Here is a 23,634-nt window from a genome sequence, read left to right on the forward strand (position 1 = left end):
AAAACCTTCAGACCCAGTGAAGTAAATAGGGCAAAACACATTTTCTAACCATGAGCTCTAAGGCAGGTTGGCGAATGGTCAACTGCAAAGGAGGAGGACCACAACCTTCGAGGTGCAAATGGATTTGGTGTGGTGGGGAGGGCAAAGGGGTGAGACAAGGCTGGCGAACGCAAAGGGACTCGGCCTGCAGAGGGAAGCCTCGCAGGCAGCGGGGCCCGGGAACAGGGCCGCAAAAAGGCGGGCCCAGAACTGCGGAGAAAACTCCCGAAGCCTGGGTCGGGGATTGGAAGCGCCTCAGACCATATTGGGGGTATCTGGCTTCCAGAACCTACGAGCCCCGCCCCTGCCGCTCTCCGGGGATCCCGGGGGAGCGCCCGGGCCTGCGGCCGCCTTCACAATCTCCGAACCCACGGTCCGGTCGCCCGCGACCACTGACCCCCGGCTCACACACCAGCGCTAAGCCAGGACCCGACCCCGCCCGGGGACCACATCCGTCGCTTACCGACCGCCTCGCCTACACTCCTGCACTCCCCCGCGGCCGCGAGTGGTGCGGCCCGGCCCCGCCCCCTGACGCCAGCGAGGGGCAGGCGCCCGTCCCGTCACGTGACGGGGGAGTGACCTCACCGCCCCTTGCCATGGGGGCTTCCGACCCGGAAGTGGCGCCCTGGGCTCGCGGCGGTGCCGCGGGGATGGCGGGAGCCGGAGCAGGAGCTGGAGCTCGCGGCGGAGCGGCGGCGGGGGTCGAGGCCCGGGCTCGCGATCCGCCGCCTGCACACCGCGCACATCCACGCCACCCTCGGCCTGCGGCGCAACCCTCGGCCCGCAGGATGGACGGCGCATCCGGGGGCCTGGGCTCCGGGGACAACGCCCCGACCACCGAGGCTCTTTTCGTGGCGCTGGGCGCCGGAGTGACGGCGCTCAGTCACCCGTTGCTCTACGTGAAGCTGCTCATCCAGGTGTGGGACCAGGGGCGCCATAGGGAGGTGGGGGCTGATAAGAAGGTGACAGGCCAGGATCTGGAGGAGGATGGGGGTGGGGGAGTCGATGGCGACGGATTTGAGGAGAGGGGCGGGGACGGCGGGTTGGTGCGCTGAAGGAGCGGGAGAGGAAGAAAACGGTGAGGGATTTGGGGATGCAGGGGGCATGGGTTTGGGGATGCAGGAGAAGGGGGCAAAGGGGTCAGCGACAGATTTGGGAGAGGGTGGAAGGAACAAGGGATTTGGGGGTGCAGGGGAGGGGGCGATGGAACGGAGAGGTAGGTTTGGGAGACGAAAGAATGGAGGCGATGGACTTGGACTGGGAGGGAAGTGGCAGCATTTTGGGGTGAAAGAAAAAACAACAGAATTAGGGGAGGGGTGGGAAGTTTGGGCGATTGGGTGGGTAGGAAGATTGGGGGCCAAGGCAGAATATTCAGAAGATGAGCACATATTTAAGGTGAAGGGGAGCAAGAGCTCTGGATTTGATAGAGATGGATTTAAAGCGGTTTGGGGTGGGGGGGACAAAGGACTGGGGGTCATGGCCAAAATTTTAGGAAAGAAAAAGGGGCATCAGACTCCGGGGAGGAGGGGACCGGGGCACTGGATTTAACGGTGACGGAATTTGGTGGGAGAGGCGGAGGCGAATCGGTTTACAGGAGATGGGGCTCTGGATTTGATGGCGACGACAGATTTGATGGGAGGAGGGGACAGGATGACGTGCTTTGGGGGAGGGGAACAGATAGGGCGACGCAGTGGGGGACGGGTAGTGGTGATTTGTCTGGAATGGGGAGCCAGGAGGCTTTTAGGGGGGAAAGGGATGACGCATTTGGAGGAGAACATTGAATTCACGGTTGGGGGTGGGAGCTGTATGGGGGGATGGGCTGAGGGGTATGGGCGTAGTGGAATTGGGCAGAAGGACCAGTTGGAACACAGGGTAGCAGGATGTGTAGGGGCTGGCAGAAAATGAGGCCAATGTAGGAAGTCTCTGGAATCGAGGCATGCAGGGGCACTTGGCATATTTGGTGAGACCAGCAGTGCCTTACAGATGAATTGGGCTGCTTGAGAAAGGGAGCAATGGAACTGGAAGGGGGCGCCCGAGCTGAGGTGGAGGGAGTGCATTTGGCAGACTTAGGTGGGCATGACTGAGATGAGCACAATGTAGGTGTGGATGGTTTGGGCTTGGACTAATATCTGAAGATTTAGCCTAGAATTTTCAGTTAAGTTGCGGGGGTGTGTGTGTTTGAGATGGAGACCTAACCAAAACGAGATTTGATTTGAGTTGAGGCAAATGGGTATCAGATTTACTGTCCTGATAATGGACTGAGAATGGGAGATACAGTTGGAATGAGAGGGACTTGAGAATAGGAGTAATTGAAATCTGAGGAATAGGGGCAGTGGATTTTGGAGTGTGACAAGGAACGTGACAAAGAACGAGGAGATTCCTTCAGGGACATTACGGTGCCTGACTAGAATCTAATCGTGACTGAGATTTGGAAATGGCTGATGGGGGAGGGTCGAGACTGGCGTTTGGTTGTGATTTGGGAGTGAGGGCTCCTTTACTTATAAAAATTCAGGTTGTATTTGCAGCAATAGAGATTCCAGCTTTGGGAGAGAAATTGAGGCTTTGGAACTGGTGGTACTTGAGATGAGAAGCAAGGATGATGGAGTGAGATTGGGTGAGGGCTGGGACTTCAGGGTGGCTGATAGGAGTGTCTGTGGAATGGAGGATGTTGGAGTACAAGGAATGGGGGGGCGTGCTCCATGTGAAGGAATCTGGAAGTGGCTCCATCATTTGGACCTTGGTAGGTTTGGTTTACAGGAGAAGAAAATTGAAATAAGGGTCACTTGGAAAGGCAGTTGAGGAATGAGAGAGAATGGAGAATGAAGGAGGATAGGGAATTGGGGAATGAGGAAGTCCAGAGGGTGAGAAGAACTGTATGGGGGGTGGATACTGATGGGTGAGCCCAGTTGGGGTGACATGTGAATGCAGCTGGTGCTGAGTGTAACATATTTGAGGGTGAAGTCTTTTTTTTTTAATTAATTTATTTTTGGCTGTGTTGGGTCTTCATCGCTGCACGCGGGCTTTCTCTAGTTGTGGTGAGCGGGGGCTATTCTTCGTTGCGGTGTGCGGGCTTCTCACTGCGGTGGCTTCTCTTGCTGCGGAGCGCGGGCTCAGTAGTTGTGGCGCATGGGCTTGGTTGCTCCACAGCATGTGGGATCTTCCTGGACCAGGGATTGAACCCGTGTCCCCTGCATTGGCAGGCGGATTCTTAACCACTGTGCCACCAGGGAAGTCCTTGATGGTGAAATGTTAATGTGTATAGCTTGGGAATCAGAGGTAACATCTTGCAAAAAGGAAGATCTCAGTTTGGGGGTGCATGGCAGGATTGGATTGGCAGATCTGGGGGCTGTCCCGATTAAGTGAGTAAGAATGCAGTGCCTGAGATCAGGGCTCATGGGTGTTAGAGATTTGAGGGACTGGCTCTGCTGGTATATGGTATAGAACCACAGCTTTGGCTGTGGTTAGGACTGGGTTAACAGATTTGGGGATGAAATTGGGTGAGTAGACTTGGGAACAAATAATTAGAACTTGAGAGTGAAGGGAATAGGAGTGAGATAGGGTCAGCGTGCCTTTGATAACGCAGGTGGAAGTTAAGAAAATAGACTCAACAGATTTGGGAGCCATGGGGATACAGGATGAAGGGAACAAGCAGGTTTAAGGGTGAAATTGGAATCGATGGGCCTCCCCAGTTGTTGTGACTGGAATGGATAAGGCAGCAAAAGAACATTGGCTCAGACTTGGAGTTGAGGGTGTAAATGGAATGCTGCCTGTATGAGAGAACAAAATCAAAGCAAAACTAACCTCAGAGCCTTCGAGATTTTAACCCAGAAGGGGAAAGGTCTGGAAGGGGAGGGCTAACTGCTTGGTTCACCTGGCCATCCCTTTCCTTCAACTCCCCTGGGCTAGATGTTTTTCTTTTAAGAAGTCCTCTATCATGGAGGGAGTTTCTTAATTTATGATCAGTAATCTGTCATGTAGCTCAGAATCCCATCCATAAGGGACAGCCTGAACTTCAAAACACTTGACTAAGGTGAGGAAGAAAGGAAATTGAGCCCAGAAAATGCTGGAAGCATACCTAGTTCTATTTAAGGCAGAGCTTCCCAACCCTGCTGTTTCTACCCTCTTCCACATCCAAGAGGAGCTCCTCTGGTCCATAGATTTGTCTGGCCTGCTCTGAGGGACAGGGCTACGGCCCTGGTCCCCTGCCAGGGAAGGGCCTTCTCACACCCCACTAAGGCGCTGGTCTCCTGGACACCTTGGCCCTTGCCTGGCAGCAGAGAATCTTCTCATTAATCGGCAGCATAACAAATGGCCTCACCCCTCAGGAGAAACCTCTCCTCCTCACAGAGGCTTGGGTGGCTTGGTCCTTCACCCACCCATGAGTTTAACACATACCTTAATTATAACCAGCATCTATACAGCAAGAACTATGATAACCCTGCAGAAATGAGGGGGTCATTCTGTCACAGGGATATGGGGTGATCAAGATGAGATCACAGTTGAGGAATTGTTTGAGGAGCAGCTGGGATTCGAGGTGGCTGGGAGTGAGAGGGACAGATTTGTCGACATTTGCAGTGGGTACAGTAAGAAATTTGAGTGTGGGGTGAATGAGCTATCTGAAGTTTGGGGCTGAGATTTGGGTGTGATGTGTTTTGGTGTTGCCACATTTGAGATTGAGACTGGACTGATGTTTTAACCTGGCGATGAGAATTAACTGAGAGTTTTTTCCGAGATGAGCATGGGGTTTGAAGTATATAAACATGGGGGGGTGGTTCTGCACTGGAAATATCTGGAATTGGAAGGTAAGAATGTTGAGGGATGGGGTGACTTGGATTATGGTAAGGGTGGTATCTGGGACTGGACATTTCTGTGCATTGGGAGATTACACGATGTTGATAGTAATAGACACTGATGAAATTTTGGGTATGTTTTGATGGGGAAAACATCAACAGAAATAGCACTAGACTCTGTGGGAGAAGAGTTAGAGGCCTGGGAAAGGTGAGAAGTAGTGAGACTGAATCAACAGTAGAATCTGACTTTCCCTTTGTATTTGTTGATTCTGAAGGTAGGTCATGAGCCGATGCCCCCCACCATTGGGACCAATGTGCTGGGGAGGAAGGTCCTCTACCTGCCGAGCTTCTTCACCTACGGTGAGTGTGCTTCCCAGGCAGGAAAGCCCACACCGAGAGAGACAAAAAAGAAACGTCAAACAGGGAACAGGCCCAGGTGGCCCTGGGGAGCACACCGGGCAGCCTGGGGTACCCAGAGTCAGAGCTGGCATGGAAGAGGGGTCAGAGGCAGCAGGGTGTCAGGATGGGAGCAGGTGACCAACACAGCTTTGGTCCAGCTCCTCTGTGTGAGCTGCCAGCTGTCAGCCCAGGCAGCAGGATAGGGAGACAGATCCAGGCTGTGCCTGGAAGCAGGGGTAGGGGGCGGATTTCTGTTTTTTTTTTTTTTTTTTTTTTTTTTGCCTTCTGAGCAGTCTGGCTGCCCTTTTAGCAGTTCTTTTGCTTTCCTGCTCCTCCAGCAGGAGGCCCATTGGGGCCTCCTGGGTTCTTTTCATTTGTCCTGTTCCCCTGCATTCCTCAGGCAGTGGTGCCTACTCACTCAGGCATCTCCATCCCCTGGGTGTAGAACAGTACATGGTGGGTCTTGGCTTCACCCCTGTTGTGCCCTCTTGAGCTGCTCGAGCTCAGGAAGGCTGCTAACTGCTCTGGCCCCATACTCCTTACAGCTTCTTCATGCCCAGGCCCTCCATACAAGCACCCGCCCCCTCCGCCCCCTGCAGCCTTGCCTGCCAGAGGGTCTCTCCATCAGGAAGCCCACCACGGTGGAGCTTCCCTGATGCCAGCAAAGCCCACCAGCTGCCTGTGCTGCTCATTCCCTGACCCCCAGCTGGCCAAGGCCGTTTCAGATCCACCATCCCTGTCCCTCTCCCAGTCCCCACCCTTCCCAGACTTCTTTATTTTTTTTATTTTTTTGGTCACACCACATGGCTTGCAGGATCTCAGTTCCCCGACCAGGGATTGAACCCGGGTCACGTCAGTGAAAGCCTGGAATCCTAACCACTAGCCACCAGGGAACTCCCCAGACTTCTTTAAATGTGCCTTTGCTCTCTGTGTTCACAGCCAGGCTGACCCTCTCAAGCCCCCTCCACCTCTGCTCATCTTATCTGTTTAGTCAGTCTAGCATCTTCTCTGAAAATCTTTCTTTCTGCCAAATAACTTGGGGCCTCGCCTCCTGTCACCTTTTTTTCACTTCACACCCTGCTGGCAGAATCTGATGTCATGTTTCTCTTCTAGTTTTGCCACCTCATTGTTGAGTACAGTATAGAGCCAGGTGGAACATGTCATTTTGCGGGGAAATCTGTTCGTATTTGTTTCACTTAAAAGTTGTCAGCGTGGGGAAGGAGGACGTCACAGAATCAGGGAGGCACCCCCCACTGTAGTGCAACGAAGCCGGTATGCAGAGCGACGCTGGATTTGCGGGAGGCCGGGATGGCAGGCTGCCAACCCCTACGTGTGATTCCTCCATACACCACTATGCAGGCTCTAGCCATAGAGAGGTTGGAACCCAGATCATCTCTGTTCATGTCACACAGTCATTCCCGAAAGGACTCAGGGCAGAGGGGTCTTGACAATCACCTTACTGCCTCTTGCAAAGATGAGCAGAGTTCTGAGGTGCTCCCCCGCCCCCCGCCGTTTATATAAATGTTGTTTCAGCGCAGATGGTGTAAGCAGACTCCTGGTGTTGGGGAGGGGCTCAGCTGTCGGGCTGTCTAGCGACTGTCTGGACGGGGTCTACTCCTCCCCCTCAGCTATGAAAAGCACCACAGCTGCCATGACATTCTTTGGTGTTCTCCCAGAAAGAACTTCCTGGAGAGTTTTCAGGGACTACAGAGAAACCATGGAATGATGGAGCCCCTTGCCAGCCAGGGGGCCCTTTGGGCCCACAAAGGCCTCTGTAGACGCTTCTGCATACCTTTGTCTGTTCTCACTTGTTCGTAATTCAGCTCTGAGATGGGGAGAAATAGGGGTCCTTACTCCCTTTGTTTCTGGCTAGGAAATTGGATGGAAAGAGGTTAAGTGTCCTGCTGGAGACCACACTCAGGCTTTATCCCGCCAGCTCTCCCTTCTGCTGACTGGCACTCCCCTCCCCCAAAATAAACCTTCTTTCTGCCTGTTCACTCCATGAAGCAGGGCGTCGTGGCCACGTCGCCCAGTGTCCTCTCTCCTCCTACTCCTCTCTTTCCAGCACCACCCCAATCTCAGGAAGCCAAACATGCAGGTACCAGGTGCTCTCGGGACCAGGGGAAGCCCATACAGCTGCCACATGGAATTGCTGTTGGCAGACATGTGGCAGAGGAGAGAACGGCACCCTCCCTTGCTGGTTCCCGCCACTGTGCGGTGCTGGAGAGCTAAAGTCTTGGCTCAAGGGGAGCACATTGTCTGAGGGAATGTTCTGCCAGCTTCCAGGTATGCAGGTTTATAAAAATACGTCTCCTTTTTGAACATCATTTAAAAGTTGATATTGAATAAAACAGCAAAACATTAAGAAAGTATCCTTTTAAAGACCCAAACAAAAAAACACTGACTCAAACAGGGTCAGGGTGCAGCTTCCCTGACCACTTAAGTTTTTTTCTATAGAATAGTTCATTGGTGCCTCTGTTTTAGTTACTTCTCCACTGGCTTTCCCCCCTGTAATTGATAAATGCCAGTAGGTGCCAGGTGGGATCCTGGATGCAGCACAGTGACAAGGTGGGGATGGCCCTCTCCGTGGCACGCTCAAAGGACACTCTAGAGCCTTTCCCCTGGGAGCCCTTCCTTTTCCTTTTTCCCTACCTTAGGTTGCAAACTTCATCATCGCTTGTGGTTGCCTTTTTCCATTTTTTCTTTTCCCAGAGAAAAACATTTTTTATAAGCAACAGAATTGGTTCCTAGGTTGCAGCACTTAAGTTGCTGAGTTGAGAAACTGTAGCTAAGTTTGCCAAGTAGATTTTCCAAACTACAAAAAGAAAAACGTATGAACTTGTTTGTCAGAAAAATATGTTTTGAAGGTTTTACAAAAAGAAATGGGCTAGAAAAGGTGTTTGGGGGTGAGGCCCGATTGCTTCCGGGGTCCTGGACAGTGCTCCATTCCGTGACTGAAGTCAGCAGGTACTGAAGAAGGACAAGCTGCGTCTGGTCTGGGTGTGAATGTGACCCAGGAGTGGGTGCGTCTGGGCTGAACGTGACGCTGCCACCTCTGCTTTCTTGTAGCCAAGTACATTGTGCAAGTGGATGGGAAGATAGGGCTATTCCGAGGCCTGAGCCCCCGGCTGATGTCCAACGCCCTCTCCACCGTGACCCGGGGCAGCATGAAGAAGGTGAGCCCGTGCTGAAGCCAGGACCGGTTGCCCGAGGTTCCCTTGAGCCCCCTGCCGCCCCTGGAGGCAGCCATGTGCACGGTCCTGCTTCTCGGTTCCCAGACTGGTCAGGGCTCCACCCCAGCACCAAAGCCAGACTCCAAGCCCTGGTGGTCCAACGCCGAGTCTCCTCAATTGGAAAGGCCCCTGCCTCACCATCTGCCTGCTTTCTTAGAAATGTGACACTAGGCAGGGACTTTCTCCCCCCTAGCTCCAGGCCCAGGGGGTTACCCAAGGTGGGCCCAGCTAATGGACATGGCCAAGAAAATAGTAGGAGCTGTTTCCTGCCCTCTCCATCCCTTCAAAGTTACATCGAAGAGGCGCACCTGTATTTTGCTTTTGATCCACCTTTGTTCTTTGCATCTCAGGTTTTCCCTCCAGATGAGATTGAGCAGGTTGCCAACAAAGATGACATGAAGACTTCTCTGAAGAAAGTGGTGAAGGAGGTGGGTACCTGGAATTGGAGAGGAGAGCCTGATTATCTCTCACTGCCCAGTTGGGCAGGTCACTGAAGAGTCACAGTTGGGGCCTGCTGTGTGCACAGTGGAGTGGGATGTGGAAGGAGCCCCAGCAGGGCCACTGCAGGGAATCACAGAAAGCCTCTCAGCCGCCACGGGACCTGGCCTGGGACCTGGCAGCAGTCCTGGGTAGAGGGAATTTTGTGTGGGTGACAAGGGGGGCCATCTGAGGTAGACCGACCCCATATGGGTGCTGCAGGATCCCAGTTTTTCCCATGTAAGTGCTTATAGCTCCCAGTGAGCACCACTTCCAGAGACAGGCCAGACCAAGTCCCCGCCCTCTGCTCTCTTGCAGACCTCCTATGAGATGATGATGCAGTGCGTGTCCCGCATGCTGGCCCACCCCCTGCATGGTGAGCCGCCCCATTGGAGACTGCATCTCAGCTGTGGGGTGACCCCTCATGGGCTGTAGACGGGCAGCGGTAGAATTACTGGGAAGTAGTATCACTGGAATTGGCTGGGAGTTCAGTCCAAAGGGAGCTGGGGCTCTTCCCAGCCAGAAGAAATGGGATGCCGTGGTCATGGGGTGTGATGGGGAATCCCAGGGGCCCTCCTCCCCTCCCGCGCTCTGACACGGGCCGTGTTGTGCAGTGGCCACTGTGCCGGGCACCCCACCCATAGCTGGGGAGTCTTGGGCTTTGGCCACCATGTCACCTGTTTGTGTTTTCTCTTTCCTCAGTCATCTCAATGCGCTGCATGGTCCAGTTTGTGGGACGGGAGGCCAAGTACAGGTGGGTAATTCTTAGGGTTGGCAGGAGTGGCCCTGTCACTATTCAGAGTCTGCCAGGACAGGCCATACTGTGGTCAGCTGCTGCCCCTTTTCTGCCCTATTTCTTGTGTGCCAGCTTCAGAGGAATGGGGTAGTGGCTTCCATAGTCTGGGTCCAGGGGTATTTTCTCCCTCTCTTGTCTGGGGCAGCCCTGGATGAGCCTAGATGCCCTGCAGAGGGGTGAGTGGGATAGGAGTCCAGTTGGATTAGGAGTCCTGGCGGGGTTCCCTCCTAGACCCGCTAGGTTATGCCCTAGCCCTTTTTCCAGCTGTCACAGAAGCCAGCTTAGAGTTTGTTTCATCCTCTCCTAAGCAGCCGTCCACCCCATGGCCTTGGGGCTTGGCCCTTCCATTGTTTACCAAATATTTACCCAGCACCTGCCATGCCTGACACTGAGCTGGATCTGTAGGGGCATAGGTGTGTTGACACAGTCCTTCCCTGTGGCACTTGTGCCCTCCCTGCCCCTCTGAGGCTCAGTGCAGGACAGGAGGTGGGTCCTGGAGGCTCGTGGCAGGAGTACATGCATCTGTTATCCTTCCTCGCTCAGATTCTTATTTCTTGGGTTCAGTTGTTTTCTGCTGCTGTCCTTGGGGCCACTGCCCCAGGAAGCTTGGCTGCCATGGTGCCTCATTTTGAGTTCACTAATGGGAAATTGGCCCATTCCCCCAGTGGGCTCAGAACCCAGTGGGCTGAGCTACTGTCCTGAGAGGAAGGGTAGCGGGGCCTGGCAGGGCTCTGGCTCCCACCGTCTTTCTCCTAGGCTACCCTGGCCCTCTTGGCTTCGCAGAGCCTCTATGCAGAACAGGTCACTTGGCATTGTCACAGGTCACAGAGGTTGCACTTGAGCCTCCTTTGCATTTCACACCTAAGACATCCCAGCCTGTCCTGTGATCTCTAACAGGCTGCAGTGGGCAGGGTGCGCATCCCCGAGTTCCCTGCTGGGGAGGGCCAGATGCCTTTTCCCAAGCTGCGTCTGTGCAGTCTGATCACAGGGCCTCCTGCTGCAGGGCCCTGTATTCCTTCTCTGCCCTCTGGGAAGGTGCTTCTCTCCACTCGCCACCTCTCCTCTCTCTGTGGGACATGCAGGCTTCTTTGCCAGAAGGTTGTTCAGCCAGAAGTAAGCACTAGAGCCAGGCAGGAGAAGGTCCTGTCGCCTCTGCAGCAGCCCAGGCCAGAAGGTTCATTCCTACATTCCAGATCCATAGAAAAAAGCAGTAGAGAACTGGGGTTCTGCCCCTGTGGGTGGTTGGGTTTCCCCAGTCTCCATAAACTGCGTAGACGCCCTCTCACTCCCCAACAGAGCTGTATCATCTACACTTGGGTTCTGCCTGGTGACAGAGAATGCCCCCTCTCCATCCCGGCCAGGACTGGATGGCTCTGAGCAAGGGTGGCAGGCTCTGCTCCACACCAGGGCATGGGCTTCTCCAAGGTGCCCAGGTGACGTTGTATCCCTGTGTTCTCCACAGCGGCGTGTTGAGCTCCATTGGGAAGATTTTCAAAGAAGAGGGGCTGCTGGGATTCTTTGTGTACGTGAGTTTATACACCCCATAACTGGCCACGGAGCATGGCTCTACTAACAGGCGCATTCTCAGGCCACAGCTGTTGGCCTCAGACTAACCACAGGGCTCTGTCCCTGCCTGAGCAGCTGTTCCTTGGCCCGTAGAGCTCCATGGCCTATGCGAGCTACGGATCATCGGGAACAAAGCTGCCCAGCTCTGTCCACATTGCGGCTTACACAAAAATGGTACTGTTTGTCCAGCACGCTGGGGGTGGGGGTGGCCAAAACCGCACCCCCGACCCCACTGTCCCCGTCCATGTGCTCCAGGGCTGGGGGTGGGCACGAGGCTGGTCTTCAGGTCTTCCATCGTCCTTGGTTTCACTGCTGAAAAGTCACTGAAAATCTGTGACATGGGCTGAAGGTCAAGCCCTGGCAGCTCACAGGCTGACTCCAGCTGATGGATCCTGTTTGACATAGCACTTCTGAGAAATTAGTTCTTCATATTCAACATTTAGGATGTTTCACAAAACAATCCCTATTTCTGGCTTCTCTTAAAAAGTCAAGACCTGGCTGTGCTGGGCCTGTGTTTCTGCAGAGCAGATGTCTTCAGGGCACACAATCTCCTGAGGGCCCCGGACCCCCTGCCCTCCTTGGTGTCTCACACCCATCTTACTCCACCTGTAAAGAAAGCTCACACCGAAAAGACTGTAAACTACAAACAGAACCCAAAGTCCAGGCCTGACAAGTATTTTTTGTTTTGCTTTTTTAAGGTCTAGGCAGAGACATACATGCTGTTAAATACACAGTACACTAGACATGGGGCTCTCTGTTAACTCATCTTGTGGTTTCATCATTGGCCAGGTGTTCTGTGTGTGTGTGCGTGTGCGTGTGTGCGTGTGTGTGTGTAGGCGTGTGCGTGTGTGCGTGTGTGTGCGTGTGTGTGTGTGTGTGTGGTTCTCACTAGGAGGTGATTTTGCTCCAGGGGACATCTGTAATGTCTGGAGACATCTTTTGATGGTCACAGCTGGGATCTAGTGGGTGGAGACCAGGGATGCTGCTAAACATCCTGCAGTGCAGAGGTCAGCCCCCATGACAAAGAATCATCCAGACCTGAAGGTCAATAGTGTCAAGGTTGATAAACCTTGATTTATATACACACATATTCATATGTATATTCATGTCTATGTGTATGTACACATATGTATGGGTGTGCATATATATGTGTGTGAATAAATATTTGCTTGTGTGACTGGTGCTTCAGACCCTAAAACACTACATATCACCACCTCTGGTGTTTTTCACACATTGTATACATTCTTTTCTGGTGTGTGAGTAGGATTCCCACACAACAGATACCTTACCCATTGGGTTCTTTTTTTTCTTCACGTGTTTGTAGAACAGGTGATGTACGTACTCAGAAAGCACTGAGTGTATCTGTGAAAAGTCAGTCTGAGCACAGGTGGAAGCAACAGGATTGGAAATTGCATTCATGAAGGTTCACTTTATTTATATCTCTCATATCATAGATGTGTTACAGGTATTTTGAACTTTCAAATATTTTGAAATAAGATTTTTGAAAGTTCAAATACCATAATTCTGTGTCCTCTCTCCAAGAGATAGCTGTTTTCCTGGAGATCTTTCCACGTCCTTCTATATCTAAACAAGCAAATAAACACATTCAAAAACAAAAAACCCACAAGGGCTTCCCTGGTGGCACAGTGGTTAAGAATCCGCCTGCCAATGCAGGGGACACTGGTTCAAGCCCTGCTCCGGGAAGATCCCACATGCCGCAGAGCAACTACACCCGTGCACCACAACTACTGAAGCCCGCGCGCCTAGAGCCCGTGCTCCGCAACAAGAGAAGCCACCGCAACGAGAAGCCCACGCACTGCAACGAAGAGCAGCCCCCCTGCTCGCCGCAACTAGAGAAAAGCTTGCACAAAGCAACAAAGACCCAATGCAGCCAAAAATAAATAAATAAAAAGAAAAAAAACCCCAAACCCACAAGTATCACACAGGACCCACTGGTCTCGATCTGGCTTTTTGCCCTCAGCACTGTGTTTTAGGGAAGCTTCACGTTAGTGTGTAGAGATGCACATTCTAAAGGCCATCACTTTAAAAGTCAGCCCTCCGTGTAAAAGCTTGTATGGAATGTTTTTAGTGGAACATTCCAGGAGTGAATACAGGTGCACTGAGCAAAGTGTTTTGTGAGAGTGGATTGGGTAAAAAGGCCAGGAGAAGACAGCTAACGTGTAGGTACTCTTTCATAATCTGCATTGGAAAATCCCGGATTTTGCACAATTCACATCTTAAGGCCCAGCTTCTGTGGTTTGAACACCACTTGTGAGACCATTCACTTGTGCTGTCAGATGTAGCATATAACACACATACCACCTCCCACTCCCTGTGGAGAAAGGAACACTGCTTTCCTGCTGTGGATAGCTGCTGGCCCATGTGGCCCCTGCGGGCTTCCTTCCCGAGGTGGTGCTGGTGGATATGCTGAAGTTTTGAGCTTGGAACATCCTTGTCTGCTTCCTGGGTGTGGAGCCCCCAGGAAATGTTCTCTTCCCTCCCCTGCTCATCTTTGCTCACCTTGTCTTTTAGCGGCTTAATCCCTCACCTCCTGGGAGATGTGGTTTTCTTGTGGGGCTGTAACCTGCTGGCCCACTTCATCAATGCCTACCTGGTGGATGACAGCGTGAGTGACACCCCAGGGGGGCTGGGGAACGACCAGAATCCAGGTTCCCAGGTTGGTTGGAACAAGGACTTGTCCATCTTTCCATGTACTGCTGATGCCCAGGGTCTGGGGCAGACTTGAGGACTCTGGGATTCTGAGTACTGGGCCCCTAGGGCTGGAGAGGGCCTCTGGGGAGGGGTCTGAGGAGAAGACTCTGGTTGTCCCTGGGTCAGCTTTGCCTCCGAGGAGAACGGCCTCGAGAGAGGAGATCGCTAACAAGACGTAGAGGGGTTTATGGAATGCCCGTCCCTGGGCAGCTTTAGGTCAAACAGACCCTAGCTTATCCACGGCTAGTCTGAGGCAGTGACCCAAACCAAACTAGGGATCCCTGGTAAATCAGGATGTAGACCAGCTAATAATAACCCTTGAACTTCCGCTCAGTGTTTTAGGGTTTTTCAAGCCCTTTAGTGAACATTATGACGTTTGATCCTGACAGCACCTCAGTTGTGAAAGGAACAGAGCAGGTATAACATCCTGTTTTACAGACAGATGAGACCCAGAGATTGAAGGGCTCTCCTGGGGCCCTTGCCTGCGAGTTGACAGGGCTGGGACTAGGTCTTTCCCTGGGCCAGGCTGAGGGTGCTTCAGTCAGCTAGGAAGTGTACCATGCAGGTGCACCCCACTCTTGTTAGCAGTGGTCTACACAGCCTGGTATGCACAGACCTCTCGGCAGATTGGGTCAGGCACGGGGAGGCCTTGGTCCTTCTAAAAGGCACTTGTTGAGGAAAGGTTTCTGGGGATCTGATAGGTCAGCTGGTTTGGCCTGACCCAAGATAAGAGTTGGGGAGCAGTGATAGGCAGGGGTTCCTGGGAGCCAGACATTCTAACAGTAGGAATCACCCACCATCGGAGGCTGGGTGAGGGATTGGGGACCTGTCTGCCGGAATCACTTAGTTGGGGTGGGTGGGGTTCATAGTCTCCGTGTGTCTGTGTCTGGGCCCCAGAATGGCAGTTCAGGGGTGGGGGCGGTCTGGGAAAGAGTCTGTGGTGAGCGGTGCCTCTGAGAGCTCGCAGCTGGGGCAGAGGGAAACTGGCCATTTGAATTGGGTAGGTGAGTCTTACTGGCCTTTTAATGTGAGCAGATAACAGTTGCTCCATAGAGAGCAGCTCCCACCTGCAATTACAGTAGCACAATGCCCCTTTCTCGAGGGCGTTATGGGTGGGTCAGCTGCTGCCTTCACATACAGAACAAGCCTGGGACAGCTGGGGTGCCTTGAGGGGGAGGGGTGTCCCACAGCTGATTGGTTCCTGCAGTCCAGGTGGGCAGGTGTTTGACCAGGGGCTACTGCACTTACCTCACTGAGAACAGCAGTCGACACTTCACTGAAAGTATTTTTCACGTGCTTTTCTGTGTGTGGCTTAAAGGCTAAGATGAGGCTGCCACTCAGGCAGAGGGCTGAGCAAATCTCCGCCCAGGGTTGCAGGGCATCCATCGGGTGGGATGGCCATGTCACAGGAAGCTGAGGGATAGGTAGTCACCCTTTGTACTTCGGGGCTGTTTCATGGGCAAAGTTGAATTCAGGAGTTGGGGCCTGAAGGGGGCGAGAGTTTGGTGAGGTATGGTGGCAGTAAGCCCAGGATTGCCCTTCACCTTATGCTACAGGACCCAGGATTCTGTGTGCAGTTCAGATGGGTGCCTGACTTTCCATTCAGTAAGCACTTACTGTGCGCTGAGCCCTGGGCAGGCACCGATCGAGGCAAACAAAGGCCCAGCCCTCGCAGCTTACAGCTGGGATGAGGTTACGTAGGCCACAGCCCATGATCCCACCTACCTCGTCTCTTCCACTCACCATCCCTGGCTGGGTCACAGAAGGCCCTCCAGTCTGGACATCCCACTTCTACCTCCCAGATCTTCTCTTGGCTCTGACTGCTAGGCCACAGAAGCTGCTGGCAGGCCCTGAAAGGGAGCACAGCGTGTGCCGTGGGCATGTGAGGAGCTGAGTGCAGAGGGGGTGTGAGGCCAGTGCGGAGGGCGAGGTGAAGGGGCTGCAGACCAGGCAGCGCGGGCGGGGCGGGGGCCTGCATGTTTGAAGTCTGCATCCCGAGGTACCTGGGGCAAACCAGTCTCCCTTTTTGTCTTTTCAGTTCAGCCAGGCCCTGGCCATCCGGAGCTACACTAAATTTGTGATGGGGGTAAGTCTGGCCAGCTGCTCTTCCCACTGAGCTGGGGGCCTGGGCGGGGCTTCGGAGGCCAGCTCTGGAGATGGCTGGAGGCAGGCCTCGGTCTAGGGTGTGCCTGCTCCTGGAGCCCGGGTCGGGGGCTGGTGGTAGGTGGGCTCACTGACCCTCAGGTCTCCCTGCAGATCGCAGTGAGCATGCTGACCTACCCCTTCCTGCTGGTCGGTGATCTCATGGCCGTGAATAACTGCGGGTAGGTGTGTGCCCCTCCGCAGGCACCCTGCCAAGGCTGCTGGGGGGACCTGGCTGAGCCTGTCCAGTGCCCTGCCCCCTCCCACCTGCTCTATGTGTGGGCTTGGCCCACTAGGCCCCTGGCTTCCTCTGGGATTCATTGCACCCCTTAGGGAGGAATCTGTGGTTTGGTATGGGGGTGGTGGCAGCCCCAAGCCATTTCTTCATGAGGGCTCCTTTTCCTTAGCTGATCTGTCTCCCACCGTTCTCTGGATCTAACATGCTCTCCTTCCCCGCAGGCTGCAGGCCGGGCTACCCCCTTATTCCCCAGTGTTCAAATCCTGGATCCACTGCTGGAAGTACCTGAGTGTGCAGGTAAGCCTGCTCTCTAGGGAGGTTTTTCTCACTTTCCACATCAGTCAGATGGAAAGGTTTTGTGGACTCTTCATTACATGGAAAGTTAAGGGGTTGTCATGGAATCCGATGTTGTAAGGAGGATAAAGAGAATGTAGACTTTTGGTTTGAGGCATTTAAATTAAATTTTCACTTTATTTTATTGGATTGGCCAAAAAGTTCATTCGGTTTTTTTCTGTAACCTGTAGAAGGGGTTTGAGGTGGTCAGATCTGCATTTACTTAAGAATTACACATCAGACAAGGTCTTCTTTTCTTCAACTCTCAAAGACTCTTAGAACAAGTATGAAGGAGCCCACAGGGTAGGTGGTGAAGCCCAAGAACTTCTTATACCTCAAGTAACCTGGGATGAAAACACACCTGGCATGTTGGAGGCCGGCCCCTCCCTCCACCCGCGCAGGATGCCCCAGGTGCCCAGGAGAGCCTGAGGGTGGAGCTGGGCCATGTGGTGAGCTTGGCGAGCTTTTTGGGGAGTCTCTTATTTTTATGAGCTTAACTGTCTGCTGCAGGGTCTTTCTCAGTCCTTTGTGGTTGTGTGAGAAGGGTTGTGTGCAAAGTGACAGGACTGGGGGCAGCCTGGCCTGGGCATGAGAAGTGCCCGGGCTTGGTGTAGATCAGCCAGGCGGCAAGCCGGGGGGGTGTTGGGGCGGGGCAGGGCGAAGGCTCGGGTCATTGGGTGGTTTTCTGAATTAGACAAGCCGAGACTCCAGTTCACAGAGCAACAGCTAGTGCCTAGGCAGCACCTTCTGGGAGGTGAGGCTGCGTCCAGTGGATTGGTCACTGTTAGACTTGGGGAAGGTGGGGTGGGGCTGGGGAATTGGGGCAGAATCCCCTTACTTGGCAGATTTCCTGAGTCTGCCCGTCTTGAAGTCTTTGTGTTCTATGCCCAGGCACCCTCCTGCTGGCTGGAGCTCTGGGTCAAGGATCCAGGTGGCTGGCCCAGGACAGATCCCTGACTTTTCCTGACCTTGGTTGGCTTCAGAGTAAAATGGGGCAGTGGCCTGGGCAGGAGGAGCTAGCACACTGACTGGCCTCAAGGTTGAGAAAAGGACAGATAGGAGGAAAGCAGGGAGGCCAGAGACAGACGCAGGCCTTCCAGCGAATCCAGTTGGTCCTACATGCATCACATCCTCTAATATTGGAGGAGCCCCAGTCCACTTGGGCTCTGAAGCCAGAGGGCAGTGAGTCTCCTCTGGGGGTTTCCTACTCAGTAGCCCGGTGAATACTGGACACCCGGGACTTCCCTGATGGCGCAGTGGTTGAGAATCTGCCTGCCAATGCAGGGGACACGGGTTTGAGCCCTGGTCCAGGAAGATCCCACATGCCGCAGAGCAACTAAGCCCGTGCGCCACAACTACTGAAGCCCGTGCGCCTAGAGCCTGTGCTCCGCAACAAGAGGAGCCACCGCAGTGACAAGCCTGCGCACCGCAACGAAGAGTAGCCCCCACTCGCCACAACCAGAGAAAAGGCCGTGCGCAGCAACGAAGACACAACACAGCCAAAAATAAATAAATTAAAAAATATATATATTGGACACCCTGTGGCATGAAGTAAACTGCTCCCTTGTGCTTCAGCACAGAGCAGATTCTGACCTTGCCCTCAGGAATGCAAACCTAGGCCCTCTATCTCCGACTCTGGGGTCTCTGAGCTACTGGACCCTTCTTTGTCTTTTGCTGGCCTGGCTCTGGGGTGGGATGAGAAGCATGGCCTCCCTTTCACTGACCCTACTGCTCTTTCCAATCCAGGGCCAGCTCTTTCGAGGCTCCAGCCTGCTTTTCCGCCGGGTGTCATCAGGATCGTGCTTTGCCCTGGAGTAACCTGAATCACCTAAAAAAAAACACGCTCTCTCAGCCTGGCCACCGTGGGTGAGGCCTGATCATCTCGGGGCACCTGTAAGACAGCCAACCCAGCAGCACCTAGATGTGCTCCAGCACAGCTGGGCTTCGGTTTCCATATATGCCGTGTGTCTGTCCAGAAGTAGGGGTTGGGTGGGGGTGAGGCTGCGTCCAGTGGATTGGTCACTGTTAGACCTGGGGGAGGTGGGGTGGGGCTGGGAAATTGGGGCAGAATCCCCTTACTTTGCAGATTTCCTGAGTCTGTCTTGTGCAGGGGGCCAAAGAATGGCTTGTGGAGGCCCACGTTGGATGGGCAAAGGCTCATGAAGTCAGGTCCCAACCCCCATTCACACCCCTCGAGTCAGCCCCAGCTCTCATCCTGCAGCTCAGCTGTGAGTGTCACTCTCTTGCTTTGTAAATAAGGTGTGATCCCTTTCACGAGGCCGCTGTCATGCCCAGGCCTTTGCTAGGAGACTGTCTTCGTTTTTCTCAACACTACTTTTCTGATGAGACAGCACCTTCTGAAAGGGAAATCATGTGACTGCTCAAAAACGTGTCCTTCTCGTCAGATGTTCATTGGTTTAATGGTGATGCCTTACGTGCAGGATATGGTTACCTGTGCACTTGTGAACACCCAGATGTTAGGCAGATCAGTGTCTTTTCCTATCCAGTTTAAAGTTCCTAATAAGATTTGACCCTTTCTCCCTCAAATAAATTCATTGGTGGTGGTTTGGAGCTTTGTGGGGAGTCTCTTATTTTTATGAGCTTAACTGTCTGCAGGGTCTTTCTTAGTCCTTTGTGGTTGTGTGAGAAGGGTTGTGTGTAAAGTGACAGGACTGGGGGCAGCCTGGCCTGGGCATGAGAAGTGCCCGGGCTTGGTGTAGATCAGCCAGAAGGCAGGCCGTGGGGGTGTTGGGGGGGGCAGGGCGAAGGCTCAGGTCATTGGGTGGTTTTCTGAATTAGACAAGCCGAGACTCCAGTTCACAGAGCAACAGCTAGTGCCTAGACCTCTTCCCAGGGAGACAGGAGCTCTAAAGGTCCTGCCAGCTTCAGAAAATGTTCCACCCAAACCCCCAGCTGTCCTCTCAGACTGTTTGCAGATGACATTGTGGGGTTTTACCAAGTCAATTGGTGTAGCAGTCCTGTGGTTACAGCAGAAGGAGTGGACACAGGCCCAGCTGAAGCACTGAGCTTGGCCTTCTCTGGAAAAGGCAAAGCTCCCTTCATTTGCTTCTGCCCAACATTTGCTTTTGCTTATAAACAGGCAGAACTTACAAATGGAACCTGCTGGCCCCTAGAGACCGTGGGCTTCCAGCTGATGGGGTTTTAATACCAGTTGAGGGCCAGCTTGGTTCCCCAAATGTTTCTCTGCCCTTGCTGTAGGGGAGATGGCTTCGGAGAGCTGGACTTTGGGACTTTGGTCATACTTCCTCACAGGTATGGGCTGGGTCATGCCCAGGGAAGGCCCTGGGATGCTTTTGCAGAACTGGTTTTCCCCATTGGCCTAGTAACAGTTACCCCAGTTTACCTTACGTATCCTTGTTCCCCAGGAACACAGGAGCATGCCTGTGCAGGTATCCTGTAAATGTACATTGGTGGGGGTTACTAAGATCTCACACTCACTTCAGACAGCTGAAGTGGCAGGGAGGGAAAGCACATGGCAAGGTGAGCAGGCCAGGCCTCGCTGGCACCAGTTCTGTAGAGGAGGAAGGCCCTTTAGAGGTGTGTCTCCCGCACGGCACATGACCTTTCTCTAGCCCAGTGTGGTTTCCCATGGCACTGACCACTGCCCTGGGGTAACTTTTCTTCCCATTGCTCCACCCTCAAGTCCTGTTTTTGCAGCAATTCCTTCCTGTGGTCCCCCAGATTCAGGAGTCTGAGCTGAGCTGGTCCTGAAGAGCCCCTCCCTCTGACAGCCACCTCCTCCTAGGTGTCTGGAGAAGCCACCAAGGTAAAGAGCCAGCCTGGGTGGGCCTTTCGAGTCACTTTGAGGGGAGGCAGTGCTGTTCCCAGGTAATACCCTGGGATTTCTGAATTTCAGGGTCTTGACTACATTTCCCAGGTTATCTTCCACCCAGAAACAGCAAGAAAATCACCTTTGATGCTCTGTCTCGGTTTTTAGTTGAGCTAAGTACAGGTTTTTATTCCTAACCATTTTCAGTTCGGTATTAAGGTGCGTGTGTTGTGTATGGTAAGTGCTCCCTTTGTCTCCTGAACCTTTCATTCTTTGAGGGCTGAAGCCTCACCTGCTCCCCTCCCCCAACCCCCCCAGCACCTGGCATGTTTCCTCTCAGTCCTGGAAACTAGAGTGACAGGGTCCTTAACTGAGAAAGGAGATTGGGTTGAATTGGCGGGGGAGGGGTGTGGGGGGGTGGAGGGTTTGGGGGGTAGGTGCGGGGAGCTGAGCTGCCAGCAAAAGGAGGGGTGACAGGAGTGGGAATGTCCCTGTGGGGACCCAGTTACCTCCCTCCCCTCCTGGAAAACCTAATTGCAATGGACAAAGCTGGAATGTCCTCTGACAGGCCTTTTGGGACGCCCTGTGATGAAGCCCGAGGTGGCAGTGGTGGTCTTTGCAGGGCCCTACTGTAGCCCTTGTTGCTACGCCAGTGCCCAGATGCCTGGGAGTCACGCAGCAGAGTGCGGGAGCAGACCTGCCCTACTCTGGTCCTTGAGGCCTCAGAGTGCCAGCCCCCTGCCCTCCTTTTGAACATGCCCTCCCATTCTCCTCCCCTCCCTGACTACTATGGGATACCATGTCTTGGCTTGTGTTATTTACCCCAAAAAATTTCCAAAGAGATTCCTGCTGCTGGTCTTAGTAGGTTTTCTCATATGACAGGTTGGGCTGGAACCTGAGTGCTGGAAACAGGTGTTCTTGCTTTGCAGGAGGCTGGTACATCCCACCCCAAAACTGAGAAAGATGGGTTTGGGCCTCCACAGTCTGGCTCTGCCCAGAGGCTACCTCACCTGACCACCTCATAGAACTTGGGACTAGCTTGCAAAGACAGGCCCACAAAGGGAGGGACGCCCTTCCCCCCTCAGGAAGGCAAGCAGGGTCAGCCTCTGAAAATCAATTAATGTAATACATTTCTGTCCACTGAAGGAACAAAACCACACAATCATCTCAATAGACACAGGAGAAGTGTTTAACAAAATTCAACATCCCTTCATGATGAAAACATTCAAAAACCTAAAAAGAGAAGGGAGCTTCCTCAACCTAGTAAATGGCATCTATGAAAAACTCGTAATTAATATTATACCAAATGGTGAAACACCTAATGTTTTTCCCCCTGAGATCAGGAACAAGACAAGGCTCTGCTCTTGCCGTTAGTCAACATTGTACTGGAGGGTCTAGCCCAGGCAACTGGGAAAGAAAATGAAATATTATCTGTGTTAGAAAGGCAGAAGCAAAACTGTCTCTGCAGATAACATGATCTTATATTGAAAATCCTAAAGAATCCACTAAAAATACTGTTATAACTAATAAATGAATTCACCAAGGTTGCAGGATATAAAACTGATGTACAAAAATCAATTGTATTTCTATACACTTGCAAAGTGAAAATGAAATTAGTGAAACAATTTCATTTATAATAGCATAAAAATTAATAAAATACAAATTTAATAAAAGAATTACAAAACTTATATTTTGAAAATTATAACACATTGTTGAAAGAAAGTAAAGAAGACCTAAATAAGTGGAAAGACATCCCATGTTCATGGATCGGAAGCCTTAACATTGCTAAAATGGTGGATTACATAATCCCTATCAAAATCTCAGCTGACTTCTTTGCAGAAATTTGACAAGCTGATCCTAAAATTTGTATGGAAATTCAAGGGTCTTGAAAAAAGACTGGAAATTCACAGTCTTGAAAAAAAAAAACAAAGTTGGAGGACTTGCACTTCCCAATTTCAAAACTTAACTACAATGCTACAGTAATCAAGATGGTGTGGCATTAGCATAAAGATAGATACATAAATCAATGGAATATGATTGGGAGTCCAGAAAGAAACATTCACACTTTAATTCACACAATTAACGTAAAAATTTTAAAGCACAGGTATAAATCTTCGTGACCTTGGATTAGGCAATGGTTTCTTAGATGTAACACCAAAAGCACAAGCAGCAAAAGAAATAAGTCGGAAGTCCTCAAAATTAACCGCTTTTGTGTTTGAAGGATATCAAGAAAAATTGAAAAGACAACCCACAGAATGAGAGAAAATGTTTGCAAATCATATATCTGATAAGGGACTTGTATCTAGAATATGTAAAGAATTCCTACAACTCAATAATAAAAAGACAAATGCCCCAATTAAAAAATGGGCAAAAGACTTGAGTAGATATTTCTCCAAAGAAGATATACAGATGGCCACTAAGCACGTGGAGAGATGCTCAACATCATTAGCCATCAGGGAAATGAACGTCAAAACCACAGCAAGATACTACTTCACACTCATTAGAATGACTCTAATTGAAAAAGACAGTAACAAGTGTTGGTAGTGTGGAGAAATTGAAACCCTTGTACATTGCTGGTGGGAATGTAAAATAGTGCAGCCACTTTGGAAAGTAGTCTGGCAGTTCCTGAAAAAGTTAAACATAGAGTTACTATATGATCAGAGTAGCCATATGATACCACTCCTAGTATGTACCCAAGAGAAATGAAGACATATTGCCATACAGAAACTTTTACATGAATGTTTGTAGCAGCATTATTTATAATAGCCAAAATGTGGAAACAAGCCAAGTGCCCAACAATTGATGAATGGATAAATAAAATATATTCCATACAAAGGAATATTACTTGGTAGTAAAAAGGAATAAAGTACTATCTCATGTTACAACATGGATGAACCTGAAAATATGCTAAGTGAAAGAAGCCAGACACAAAAGGCCACATATTGTATGATTCTATTTATATAAAATGTCAGAATAGGGCTTCCCTGGTGGCACAGTGGTTGAGAGTCCGCCTGCCAGTGCAGGGGACAGGGGTTCGTGCCCTGGTCCGGGAAGATCCCACATGTCGTGGAGCGGCTGGGCCCGTGAGCCATGGCCACTGAGCCTGCGCATCCGGAGCC

General features: G+C 52.0%; 2 protein-coding genes across 10 annotated transcripts in view; one reads left to right on the top strand and one right to left on the bottom strand.

Annotated features, from left to right (window-relative positions):
• FGD2 (FYVE, RhoGEF and PH domain containing 2) overlaps positions 1-550 on the bottom strand; it is a 43,189-nt gene extending 42,639 nt beyond the window's left edge. For all 7 annotated transcript variants that reach the window (XR_003796531.1, XM_029241613.1, XM_029241616.1 and 4 more), the window contains exon 1: positions 503-550. The gene's annotated coding sequence lies outside the window, so the exon portion shown is untranslated. The remainder of the gene's footprint in view (positions 1-502) is intronic.
• MTCH1 (mitochondrial carrier 1) lies at positions 258-19,301 on the top strand. 3 transcript variants are annotated; one of them, XM_029241620.1, is made up of 12 exons: positions 258-956; positions 5,105-5,189; positions 8,298-8,404; positions 8,812-8,889; positions 9,257-9,314; positions 9,641-9,692; positions 11,197-11,256; positions 13,833-13,977; positions 16,051-16,098; positions 16,269-16,336; positions 16,614-16,689; positions 18,472-19,301. In XM_029241620.1, the coding sequence occupies exons 1-12, from the start codon at positions 636-638 to the stop codon at positions 18,541-18,543; spliced, it is 1,170 nt and encodes a 389-aa protein (XP_029097453.1). In that variant the 5' UTR covers positions 258-635; the 3' UTR covers positions 18,544-19,301. The 3 variants fall into 3 exon arrangements, with proteins under 3 accessions (XP_029097453.1, XP_029097454.1, XP_029097455.1); XM_029241621.1 differs by having other exon boundaries at positions 13,833-13,926; XM_029241622.1 differs by having other exon boundaries at positions 644-956; positions 16,997-19,296.
• The last annotated feature ends 4,333 nt before the right edge of the window (positions 19,302-23,634 follow it).

Source organism: Monodon monoceros, unplaced genomic scaffold, assembly GCF_005190385.1.
Source record: "Monodon monoceros isolate NGI ecotype Baffin Bay Population unplaced genomic scaffold, NGI_Narwhal_1 Super_Scaffold_3, whole genome shotgun sequence".
NCBI lineage: Eukaryota > Metazoa > Chordata > Mammalia > Artiodactyla > Monodontidae > Monodon > Monodon monoceros.